The 13321-nt window shown below is 41.3% G+C and overlaps 1 protein-coding gene across 15 annotated transcripts in view; it reads left to right on the forward strand.

Annotated features, from left to right (window-relative positions):
• The window catches only part of RAD54L2 (RAD54 like 2), a 79755-nt gene that overhangs the window by 51660 nt on the left and 14774 nt on the right, over nt 1-13321 (forward strand). For 2 of the 15 annotated variants that reach the window (XR_014025535.1, XR_014025536.1), the window contains exons 21-23: nt 1506-1598; nt 4836-5294; nt 12350-12509. Coding sequence is in view for 6 of the 15 variants with exons in the window: in XM_081320726.1 (XP_081176852.1) it covers nt 1506-1598; nt 4836-5821 (1079 nt within the window). In the remaining 9 variants the exon portion in view is untranslated. Of the gene's footprint in view, nt 1-1505; nt 1599-4835; nt 6435-6475; nt 11387-12349; nt 12596-13321 lie in introns of those variants that run through there. The other 13 variants (XM_081320726.1, XM_081320723.1, XR_014025539.1 and 10 more) reach the window with 12 other exon arrangements.

Consider the following 13321-nt stretch of genomic DNA (forward strand, 5'->3'; position numbering starts at 1 on the left):
TTGGCTGCTCTGTAAAGAACCTTTCTTTAACCTCCTACAGGCAGTCCTCACTTAACGACCACAACGGTCTGTCACTAAGTGATGCAATTGCTAAGTGAAATAACATGTGACCACAACAGTCTTATGTCACTTAAGTCACATTACAGATTAAACAAGACATCACAGGACCAGGGCTTGTGATTTTACTGCCAGGTTCTCCATTAGCTTTGTTTATTGGAAACTGGTTGTGAAGTGTGCAAATGGCAGTCACGTGCTGCAATCATTATAAATGCAAAGTCTGCTTGTAAAGTTATTTTTTCATAACTTTGATTGCTAAACATGATATTTGTGAAATGATGTCTACCTGTATTTTGTACAATATACCAAGGTTATAAGTGAATGAATTTGTATTGTTGAATACATTTTATAACTCCATACAAAATGGAGTTGTAAAGCCAATAACCTCATTAGGGGGAATTAGACAACCCATGACCAGTTGGGTTATCATTTCAGAGATATTTCCTTACCAGATTCCTCTCTGTCTTCAACAGTGGCAATCCTTCTAAAGTGCTGCCTTCACTCGAAAAGATTTGGGGAGATATTCAGAGATGTATCTGCCTTGGAAATAGCCCATGTTGAACTGTAGAACACAGCCAAACATCAGGAGTTGACCACATGGAATTTATGCCATTTTGTATTATGTCCTAAAATATTGTTTAATAATTTTTATATCATAAAATGTTTTATAAAATTTACCAAATTTCAATTCCACGGGAGTCGTGGGTCAAAGATTTTGGATTCGTTTTGTAAAGTAGCCCATCTGACGTCCCCTGGTTCAAAAATTATTGCCCTACAATACATCACCCAGTTAAAGGTTAACACACAAGAGAAACAGGAGACTAGTGCTGGATCCCATTCTCAGGGAAGTTCTGAATCTCCAGGGTGTGGAGAAGCTGGATCTCCAGACACATCCTGGAGATTGAGAAGTTCCCTGATGGGGTCCAGCGCAAGTCTGAAAGCTTGGAAGAACAAATCTCTGGTCCCGGTGACCAACTCAGAATGGATCCTGCAGAAATGGTTCAACACTTGGATTCTCAGTTCTATGCTTATAGGTCCCTGTGTAACCAATACAGCCTTTCTTGGTTGCTGCTAGATTCTGCGCCCCAATTAATTAAATTCTTCTTACATATTCTTTGAATAAGAAAATGTAATGGGGAGCTAGCATGTTACAACGCAGAGCACAAGGCACAAGCATAATTAATGCTTCCAATAATGCCCCTAGTCTCCTTAGAGACTCCAGTGACATTCCTAGAAAACAACATGATGAGTGGCTGGAGGCATGTCCATCTAGCCAGTAGACAGAGAAATGTCAAATAAATTGTAACAGAGAAACCTAGAGGCCTGTTGTTGTGAATTATAGTAGCGGTCTTATTATACCTGTAAAATGCTCTATTGACACACACACACACACACACAACCAAATTCCGCAAGTCTAGCTTTACTGCTATGATCCATCTCTTCCCCAGGAACATACATCCGGACCAGTGATGGGCGGATCTTTGCTATCCGAACTACTGGAAAGCCAAAGGGCAATGAAGATCATCGCATGGTTGCTTCAGGTGAACACCATTTTATTTTGAAAGCTTTCAAAGAGATTATATATATTCAAAACTATTTTTCTAACAACAGTAATAAAATGTAGACATTAGAAGAATGGACATTAAAAGAAAATTCATTCAGTTAGAAAAAATGAAAATTACATTAGAATCACGCTGAAACAAATAAAAATTAATAAACATTTAGCATTTTAATTAATGTTAAAACAGGAAAGAGAAAGACCTGACAGTGTGTATACAAGGTGGGTATTCTGTTATGACTTTTATACTCTGCTAAGTGTTATCAATTTAATAAATTTTGGAATTCTTTTTAACACCCAGTTAAATTATCTATGCCAGAGTTATTCCATTCATGCAAAGGAAATAAGAAAAGTGGTTTTCATGGTTTTAATTTCAGTTTTGATTTACCAAAAACTAAGAAAATATCTTTGGATCAGCTTTTCATTGTAATAAAAATAAACTCTGTAAAGTGCTGCATTTTACCATATATGTGGTAAAATAATGGCCATATATCTCCTGGAACAAAATCTCTAGAAGTTAAATAAACCAGACTTACAGTCATGGCCGAAATTGTTGGCACCCCAGAAATTTTTCCAGAAAATCAAGTATTTCTCACAGAAAAGTATTGCAGGAACACGTTTTGCTATACACAGGTTTATTCCCTTTGTGTGTATTGGAACACAACAAAAAAGGGAGGAAAAAAAGCAAATTGGACATAATGTCAAACAAAACTCCAAAAATGGGCTGGACAAAATTATTGGCACCCTTTCAAAATTGTGGATAAACAAGATTGTTTCAAGCATGTGATGCTCCTTTAAACTCACCTGGGGCAAGTAACAGGTGTGGGCAATATAAAAATCACATCTGAAAGCAGATAAAAAGGAGAGAAGTTCACTTAGTCTTTGCATTTTGTGTCTGTGTGTGCCACACTAAGCATGGACAACAGAAAGTGAAGAGAACTGTCTGAGGACTCGAGAACCAAAATTGTGGACAAATATCAAAAATCTCAAGGTTACAAGTCCATCTCCAGAGATCTAGATTTGCCTTTGTCCACAGTGCGCAACATTATCAAGAAGTTTGCAACCCATGGCACTGTAGTGAATCTCCCTGGTCGTGGATGGAAGAGAAAAATTGATGAAAGGTTGCAACGCAGGCTAGTCCGGATGGTGGATAAGCAGCCCCAAACAAGTTCCAAAGGAATGCAAGCTGTCCTGCAGGCTCAGGGAGCATCAGTGTCAGCGCGAACTATCCATCGACATTTAAATGAAATGAAACGCTATGGCAAGAGACCCAGGAGGACCCCACTGCTGACACAGAGACATAAACAAGCAAGATTACAGTTTGCCAAAATGTACTTGAGTAAGCCAAAATCCTTCTGGGAAAACGTCTTGTGGACAGATGAGACCAAGATAGAGCTTTTTGGTAAAGCACATCATTCTACTGTTGACCGAAAACGAAATGAGTCCTACAAAGAAAAGAACACAGTACCTACAGTGAAATATGGTGGAGGTTCAATGATGTTTTGGGGTTGTTTTGCTGCCTCTGGCACTGGGTGCCTTGAATGTGTGCAAGGCATCATGAAATCTGAGGATTACCAAAGGATTTTGGGTCGCACTGTAGAGCCCAGTGTCAGAAAGCTGGGTTTGCGTCCGAGATCTTGGGTCTTCCAGCAGAACAATGACCCCAAACATACGTCAAAAAGCACCCAGAAATGGATGGCAAGAAAGCGCTGGAGAGTTGTGAAGTGGCCAGCAATGAGTCCAGATCTGAATCCCATTGAACACCTGTGGAGAGATCTTAAAATTGCTGTTGGGAAAAGGCGCCCTTCCAATAAGAGAGACCTGGAGCAGTTTGCAAAGGAAGAGTGGTCCAAAATTCCAGATGAGAGGTGTAAGAAGCTTATTGATGGTTATAGGAAGCGACTGATTTCAGTTATTTTTCCCAAAGGGTGTGCAACCAAATATTAAGTTAAGGGTGCCAATAATTTTGTCCAGCCCATTTTTGGAGTTTTGTTTGACATTATGTCCAATTTGCTTTTTTCCCTTCCTTTTTTTATTGTGTTCCAATACACACAAAGGGAATAAACCTGTGTATAGCAAAACATGTGTTCCTGCAATACTTTTCTGTGAGAAATACTTGATTTTCTGGAAGAATTTCTGGGGTGCCAACAATTTCGGCCATGACTGTAAGTATATTTCTTTCACATGTTATTTAAGATTCTCAGTTTTTAATTTATAGACTTTTTATGTCATTAATTATCACAGACATTGAATACATTTTGAAGTCACATAATACATTTCTACTATGCTGGATAACTTTTTTAATATAGTATTTCTATGTAGACTTTTTACCCAGATCTTAACTTCTCTTAAAAATTAGCTTTTTCTTTTCAAATACATGACAGCCTGAAACTGATGTCAAAAAGAAAAATTGATCTGTATATTCCTGTCAAAAATCTTGTACAACAAAAGTAAACAGGAGAGTTTGTAAAACCCATGCCAAAAGCAGCCCCGTAAATTGAGTACGGAAATGAAAAGACAAATAGCGAAGAAGATGCAACATTAGAGCAATATTCTTCCATTTTTGTCGCTAGAATACAGGTAATTGCAAGCAATGCAAGCATTTAGAGGTGTGTTTTCTAAGATCCAGTGCTTGCATGGACAATGCTAGAAGCAGAGAGTTTGGAACAAGATTGATCTGTTATACAGTAAGAAGGTACAGGTGTACCTCACCCCTCCTGCCCCCCCCCCAAAAATAAAAATACAAATTTCCAGTCTGTGAAATTGTGTTGAGAGCAAAAGCTTTAAACCTGAATTTTGAATCCTTCCTTTCTCCCTTTTCTTGGAAATTGCTGGGTTTCTTCTTTTAAGAGCTTTTCTGGTTCTTGCAGTGAAACCGGCTTATCAAGAGCCACATCCTAGAATCTCTGGCTGTAAGCTTTTAGTCTGAGCATCACTTGAGAAAAAAGTCTGAGTTCCTTCACGTTATACAGCTCAGAAGGATATCGAAAGATGGATTGGTTCAACCACCATTCAGAGTGCTGTAAACTTTTCTTAGGCTCTACTGTGCCCATAATAATTTAGATTTCCCCACCTGCTACTGAAATGAGTCACTGAAAACAAAGTACCGGTAGCCTACTGCCTCATTAATCAGACTGGTTTTTTTCCTACTACCTCTTCTGAATCTTTACTGCCATTTCTGGTTACTTTTTTACATGTTGTCATACTCTGCTTTACGTAGGATCCCAGGGTCCATCGGTTGAATCCACGAGCAACGGCAGACACAATGCCTCATCCCCCAAACTTCCCAACGCAGAGGAGCTCACTCGGCCTATTTCGCCAGACAGTCCAGAAATCATCAGTGAACTGCAGCAATACGCAGAGGCGGCAGCTGCCCGTGAGTCCAAACACAGTTCTCCCACCACCAACACTACACCTGGATATCCCACTCGGAAAGACAATGCACCCCACGCAACAGCTCGTGGAACTGAGCAACGAGTAGGGACCCATGGTTTGGCTTCTTCATCGGCCTTGCCGGCCACCAGTCAACACGCTGACAGCCACTCAGTGCTGGACTTACGAGGGAACAAGCGTAAGTCAAGTTCACCATCTGGTCCGGATGAGCAAGCCCATCACCAGCAGAAGAAACGCTCACTGCCAACAACAGGTCAACCGTATGAAAGTGGGTACCCTGTGTCTGGTGGGTTCACCATGCCCTCTGTCCCTTTAAACCACAACTTAACCCATCCATTTGCTCCCCAAGCAGGCAACTCCTTGTACATGGGCACAGGCTCCTCCTATTACCAGCTGCCTAGCTTGCTCTCAGATCCTCATTTGATGTTCCCTGTGACTACTGACCCTCTGCTGACAGCGGGCACTGCTAGTTCTTCTGCTGCTACCTCAGCCACCGCCAGCGTCCCCTCTTTCATGTTAAACCCCTCCATGACGGGGGTGCTCTCCAACTACTCGCTGCCCTTCTCACAGTCACTCCTCTCTGAGCCCAGGATGTTTGCTCCTTTTCCAAGCCCTGTCTTACCCAGCAGCCTTCCCAGGAGCGTGGCATCTGCCTACCCTGGCTTCATGTCACCTCACACGGGATATCCAGCGGGGGGCCTCCTGCGGTCTCAGGTGCCTCCGTTTGACACCCGTGAGGTCTCTGAGGTGGGCGGCAGCTCCAACGAGGATGAGGACAAAGATGATGATGTAATAGAAATCACAGGGAAGTAATGGGCCTAGTCACGTCTTATAGATTGCATCTTTGGTCGGGAGGCAAAAATTCCTTGCTGGACCTTTCTCTGAGGTCAGGATTTTATATCTAGAACACAGCAGAAGTGGAGGAGGAGGAGGAGGTTGGAAAGGCAATGGCATGCTTAGTTGTCAAAGATCTGCTTTGTATGGGAACTGAATTAATTGAATGGACGTCCCTCCCGCAGGAGTGGGGAGAAACAAGAGTTGGGCAAGGGAAGTATCACTGCAAACCACAGGAGTGCCTCCTTGACTTTCCCTCCCAGGCTGTCTGCGTTGTCCAAAAGGAAGACTTGCCATTAATATTTCAGTGCCCTTTGTTAGACTGGAGACATTGGGCTGATATTTTTTTTCTTTTTTTTCTTTCTTTCTTTCTTTCTTTCTTTTTTGGTGTCTGTGGAATAACACTCATACACAAACGGCCTTATCTGAGAAAGTTCATTGTCCCATAATCAAAAAGCAGGAGATTTTGTACCCTAAGAAACCTGAGAATGAATTGCATTTTTAATGGAGGGAGGGAGGGAGGTGGGAAAGGAAGGAGCAGGCAAGGTGTGTGTCAGTGTCCTATCTGGTGGAAGGGAAGGGGTGGGCAGGGTCTGTGTGAAAATGAATTTGTCATCTTTCTGAACGTTCCAGGCAAATCAGCCCAGTGCCCTTCGTCCAGGCCCTTGCGGAGTGGTGGCGGGAGATGGAAAGATGGGGTGCAGATGTGGACTGTCCTACCGCCTTCTCTTAAGAGTTGCATTTGAAGATGGGGGGGAGGGCAATTGCGGGTCAGTTTCTTCTGGTTTCTTCAGCCCCATTGGGTTAGGACTTGTGTCAGTCGTGTAGTGAGCTAGTGCTTGGTGGAGACATTTTAAGGCTTTTCCCAATTCCCCCGTCCAGCTTTTTTCCCCCACTGATTACTCTCCTGCTGCTGCTCCTCCTCCCCCTTTAGAAGCGATGATGAGCCTACAGGTCTGGCAAAAGAAAGAAGCTGTCAGATTTCTGTTGAGCAGAACCAAGTGGACCTCCTGCCAAAGGGGTTTTTGCTTGAGCTCCTTGTACCTCTGCTGCCAGGGTTTTTATCGACACTGACTGTTCTCCCTCCTCCAGAGAACTGTTGTGCTACTAATTTATTTCATGAAAGCGAAGTATTTATTGGGGAAGTATTTCCCCCGCTTCCTCCTTGCTAAAAGCAGTTAGGCTGTTTATAGTCTGGCCCGTTTGAGAAAGAAAGAAAGAAAGTGACAAGTAGATTGCTTGAACAAATTCAGGGGTGTTTTATAGGGCCAAGGCAGAATTACCCCCACCCCTGTGCCTCATCGGGGAGATTGGGGGCCGGGGCATTTGTTTGGCTAGAGCTTTGTTTAGTCTCTAGCTTTTCCCCCTTACAGTGGGCAACGGGTGAGGTTGATGTTAAAGCGGCTCTCTCATCGGTAGGAGACAAGGATTTTTAAACTAGGTTCCCACCATTCCAGTGGTTTTAACAGTAAAAAAGCTAAAGCTTTGCAGAGGAAAGCCCCCTCTATATGGTTGCTAGTATCTGGCCCAAGTTTATAATACATTGCCACAGAAGTGTGGAAGGAGAAGCCATTTATTTTCATAGAAGGCTTAACAATGGAAGGAAGTTGCAGAGATTTGGCATAGAAATCAACTTCTCTCTCTATTGTGCAGAAAAGGTGGTACCCCCTGGGAGTGTGTGTGAAGGAATAATTCCCCCAGTTTGTCTGTAAAAAAGATTACACTGGATAAAATGGTGTTGTATAAGATATTGTCATTCCAATGACAAGGGATGAGGCACTTGCACATCCATGACAAGGAGTCGGTGAGAGCATTGCTAAGAAAACCTTTCCAGGATAGTGGTTCAGGTCCTGTTCTCACCTTATCTTTGTTATGTGGTTGCTGCAAAGGAAGACAGTGGATCCACAGAAAAGTGGCTTTTATTGCCAGACTCCTTCCCCCCCCTCCCCTCCATGAAGAACTTTCTTTCGTGCATCATACCTCTTCGTGAAAAGTTTGAACACATGATTTGAATGGCGGTAATGTGAGAATTGAGCCTTTGCTCAACCTATAAAAGACCTACCAGGCCCCTTGGTTGAAGAGGTTATGGCTACTTGCTTTTCATATTGTGAATCAGAAATGATTCCGAGAGGAAGCGCTGTGTGAGTATGACTGTGTGTACGTGTATAGTTTTATGTACCATTAAAACGCATGTAAAGTTGGGCTTTCTGACTATCTTTCTCTGCTAATTGGGCACTGTCTGTCAGGCCTGACTTCACCATTTGTAGAAGCCTTAGATTTAAAGTTAGCTATGCAAATTACTTTAATTATTTTAAAATAAAAACATTAAAATAGTGCTTTCTTCTTTAACATATCCTAGGAGTTGAAAACCGAGGGGTTCTGAGCAAACTTCTGGACAACTTGTCTTTGGATGCACCATGGGATTAAAAAAAAACACACAAACACAATCCCCCACAAAAATAACAAAGCAAATTAACTGATGGTGTCCATTCCAGTTTCTCCAAAGACTTGGCCTTGGTACGTCTGTGAGTCATGCCCTTTTGTGATTTGTATGTGTCCAACTCATGCAAAATAATGACGGCACTGATTGTACTGTAAACTGCAACCCTCTAGGTAGGTTGACTCGGGAACTGGATATAGGCAAGGGGGCTTATGCCTAAGCAGCAAGAATGCAGAATTTTTTGAAGCCAAGCAATTTTTGGTGAAGGAATTTTTTTCCCTTCAGGTTTTAGGCAGACTCAATATTCAGTATACAGTGAGTTTTGGGCAGCAGAGGTGATAACAACCCGCGCAATCCTACTAGCTCCTGTCTTGACTTTCATGAAGTAACGGGGCAGATAAGTTAATACATTTTTATATACAATTAACTTCAGACTGCAGCTTTTGGATTCTCTTATCTCTCTTGAACATCATATATGAGCACAGAAGAGTCACCAGACTTGACAGGTTTTGATGACATCCTTACTGTAAAATATGGGATGTTTGATCAGGAGAAAAGATGCAGCTGTAATTAAGTAGACCAGGCATCTATAGTCATCTTTTAAATAGGAATGGAAGATTAGCTGTAGGAAATGGTGTACACCTGTAACTTACTAGTCTGACCACTGGATGGCAATGTTGTATCACTTGGATTTTTATTAGATTTTAACAACACAATATTTTGAAAAATTGGCTTTTGTACTTGGGTAACAATAGTATAAAAATGTTAAGTCTGACTGCACATCTTTCTTCTCTCTCTCTCTCTCTCTCTCTCTCTCTCTCTCTCTCTCTCTCTCTCTCTCTCTCTCTCTCTCTCTCTCTCTCTCTCTCTCTCTCTCCCCTCCCCCCCCCACCCTTTGTTTATGTTAGTGGATTGCTTGAACATAATTGTACCACTGACAAGGTCCATTTGGTCACTCTGTCTCTCACACACACAAACCCAAACACATACCTTCAGTTAGACCAGCCACTTTCTGTGAACTTTGGAAAGAAACACATTTGGGGCAGATTCCTCTATTTCAGCAAGTGCCTGACCTGTGTCTCCTTCCTAATAATAGGGGTTTAAATGTAATTGGTCTACTAGAGATTAAAATGCATTCCCAGCACTTGCCAAGAGAGAACAGTGTTGCCACTGGCAATGAAGACCGCATTCTTCTGCTTTGCACCCTTCTTGCTTCTAGAGAGCATAAAAAACACCCTCTTTCTCACTTATGAATTCTCCCACGCATTCAACATCCTTAGGAAGGTGTGGCTTCTAGAAACAAAGGGTGGCTGTTGTGCCTTGTTTGTGAAGAACAGAGAATGCTTGACTTGGGAGCTGAGTCAGAATAGCATAGTGACTTGCATAGTACAATGTCGGAATGGTCCCTTCCTTGATGCACTGTAATTTCGAAGAATGTAGTGGCTGCTCAGAAGCAGCATATGTGTTTGTGTTGTGAGATCTCTGAATTTAACTACTTCTTTTATATCAAGAATAATTTCTTTCCTTTGCTGGCTTTTTGTTAGATCTACTTGCCAGGGCTTGTGCAATTTGCACTGTTAAATTTCAGACCACAAAAGAAAACATGTATTATGAATTTACAGGTGGAGCTGAGTTACAGCTAGATGTATTTGGCTAAGGTCTTGGAATACTTAGAAGGTTCTTGCATTCCCTGGGTGTTTTGGATCTGCATGTAATCTTTGGATTTTTCTTGATAAACCATACATTGCAATATCTCTCTGCGCTTTAGAGCAACAGTACTGTACCAGGTGGTTGTGGTACAAAATAATTGACCCCTTCATAAATGCTTAGGGTAAAAACGTGACCTTAAACTGTGATATTTTACAGACCTTGCTACTACTTTCAGTTTTATTCCAATTCTGGCAGTATAGAACTTAAAACTGACAAAGATCACCTTGTTTAGACACAGATTTCCTATGATGAATTATTTTTGGTGGGAATAGCATTGGAGGACTTCTCCCCGACCATGTTAAGAATTGCCCACATGTCTGCATGCTAATTACTGTTCTCTATCTCCATGTGACCAAGATATGGAAACGAGGAGAAGCGCTGTCCGCAGAGGGCAGATTTTATATTTTAAAGTGCTCCTACAGTATTTCATTCTGTGGGACACAGTTATATGGACATACAGGGGACAGTTTTAAGAAGAAGAAAAAAATCTGATTTCAACCTCTGTCAAAGAATCCCAGGAATATGCAAGCTTCCTCTCTTAAAATAATGATCCTATTGATTGTGCTATCAGAATTATGTAATTGATAACAGCAGTGCAAATGTTTCTTGCAAGATCTCAGATCGAATGAAAATTTACCGTAATTACATATATTTGCACTGAAATCCTGATTTAGGCGCTGTATATATAATTATTAAACTGGAGAAATGGTTGATCGTATTAGCTCCATTAAACCAAGGGAAATATACCCCAGTAGATTAAAACAGAATTGTGTCTTATTTAATACCAAAACCATATTATATCACGTCTAGGGATTTATAAGGATATTTTTAGGCCTTTGGGAATGCTCGCTCCTTGCAACTCAATCAGGAAAGCAATTTCTGTAGAAAGTAGGGAAGATATTTGCAAGTTTAGGAAAGATCAACAGAAATAGAAATTTGAGAGCTGGCAGAGAAGGAGACCTTTTTTTTGTGCTCTTTATTGAAACAAGACCACTAAACAGCTGCCCACAGCTGCATTGCTTCTTGGGTCCTATATTATTATTAGTTTCCCTGTTTACGTTCTCTGTCCCTCCATTAAATCTATTTGTACAGGGGAGCCAAACGAATTGAATGGTTTTCTTGGTTTGTTTTTTTGTTTTGCCTTTAGTTTGTGGCCTGTGCTTTGTGATTGAAATAAAAAAGACATTTCTGTAGCAGGGTCGGTTGGTTGGCTGGTGGCACGCATGGGATATGTGCTTCCCTCATCTCTCTGTCCAGCGGGATGTGCTCACTCGATCTCCCAGAACAGAGACATTTGAACAATTTTGTTGTTTATATGATGTATTTATTTTTACTTGTGTTTCATGTCATTTTTTAAAAAAATAAATGAATAAATTGTAAGTTGGTACAATGCCTATCAATTCTTTCTCCTTTTTTTAAAAATCCCATTTATATCCCACCCTTCTCCGAAGACTCAGGGCGGCTTACAATTTTAAGCACAAACCAATGTGCTTAGCAATAGCCTTCATTCTATGTATATGCCTGCTTATTAGGGCTTTCGCGCCCCCCCCCCAAGCGGCATTATTACAAAGTCAGCTTATTGCCCCCGACAATCTGGGTCCTCATTTTACCTACCTCGGTGAGGATGGAAGGCTGAGTCAACCTTGAGCCTGGTGGGACTTGAACCTGCAATAATTGCAGGCAGCTGGTGTTACTTAAGGAGGCATTAGCCCACTGCTCCACCAAGGCTCTAAAAAATAAACTTTAAAAAAATAAACTTCAAACGTTATGAAGAATTTGGTCATTTTGGTCTGGAATTAGTTTGAATTTTCCCTCCTCGTGGTTTCTTCCACCGAAAGGAAAAATAGTCTGACAACATGAGTTTGTGTGTTTTACAAACAACGTCTTGCATTGGTTTCAGTGATATTCAGGCACAATTAACTAGCTAATTAACTACTTAGCTTAATTAAAGCTAATTAATGCCCCAATTTATAGACAGAATGCAACGTTTGACACAAATGTATATTATACTTATAATCAGACCTTGTAACAAACCAACCTTCAGTAGTAAAAGACTGAAGTTCCATCACCCTTTTTATATATGAATTTCCATTAATTATAAAGATTTGGTTCAAGCCCTAATTTGAGTTGCACTGATTGGAAATAGACCAAACCGACTAAACCAGATCTGAAGTGGAATTTTGAAACCCAAAGCTTCTACCACTCATGGACTATCATGTATTATCTGTAAATAGCTACATTGATATTTATGTGAAGTAAAGTGTTCCAAATATCAGTGCAGAATTTTAGATGGCTTTATAGTGAAAAACCTCTACTAAACTTTTTTTTTCATATTAACAGAATTTTAATATTTGCAGGCACTACTCTCCCTTCTATGAAGATGAACCTGGCAGATATACGATGTCTGTGCCCAAAGAGATTCCTTCCCTCCCCCTCTTCTGAGGGATAATTATTTTGGCGACAAATTCTCAGAAATCAGTAAACGTCACAGAACTTGGGTTTCGGTGTTACAAAAGGGTAATTGGAAGATGTTTTGTGTTAAGGAATTTTTCCAAACTGATTCTTGAATAGGAAATAATAAACTTATTTCCCTCGGCCTCATGTTGCAGTAATATGTATCGCTGTCCTATTGTGTGACATATTGGGTAATATGGGACCACAGGCTCATAGTATCCAACCTAGAATACTACACAGAGATGAATATCTGGTCATCCAATACCAATTTCAGTTTGGTTCAAGTAGTAATGAGCAATGACATCAGAAGCTGACATTTCATGCCCCATATTCTGCCTGAGCTGCTGATATCCTATTGCTGGATTGGCAGTGGAGGACTTCAACCTACCCAGATGTATGGAGTCTGGGACAACCCATATTAATGGCAACCATGGATTTGACCTAAGTCGTTGAGACCCCAAGACGTACATGGTGTTGCCCGTTAATTTTTATCCTCGGGCGTTTGCGATGTGATCTGGTAGCAGAGGATATAGCGTTGGTCTTTTGTCACTGTCAGATAATTCTGATTGTTTTTGCCCACACCCAAACAGGGAAGTAGATTCTATTAGATCGATCTATCCCAGGAGACTAATGAATACTACTGGTTTCCAGAAGGAGCTTGGGGTCCCGTTTCCCCCCCCCCCGAGTGTCTGGGTGGGTCAACTGAGGCCTTGGTCACTGCCTGGAATGAGCATGTGATGAGGATCTCGTACCAGATTGCTCTTATGCAGCCTCTCACAGTACATTGATTCTGAGATGTGCTTGGTACTCTGAGAAACAAGTAGGTGAAATGCCAGAAGTGACTCCTAGAACATATTCATAGTCACTCAATTTCT

This window comes from Vipera berus, assembly GCF_964194415.1.
Source record: "Vipera berus genome assembly, chromosome: 2".
Classification (NCBI taxonomy): Eukaryota; Metazoa; Chordata; class Lepidosauria; order Squamata; family Viperidae; genus Vipera; species Vipera berus.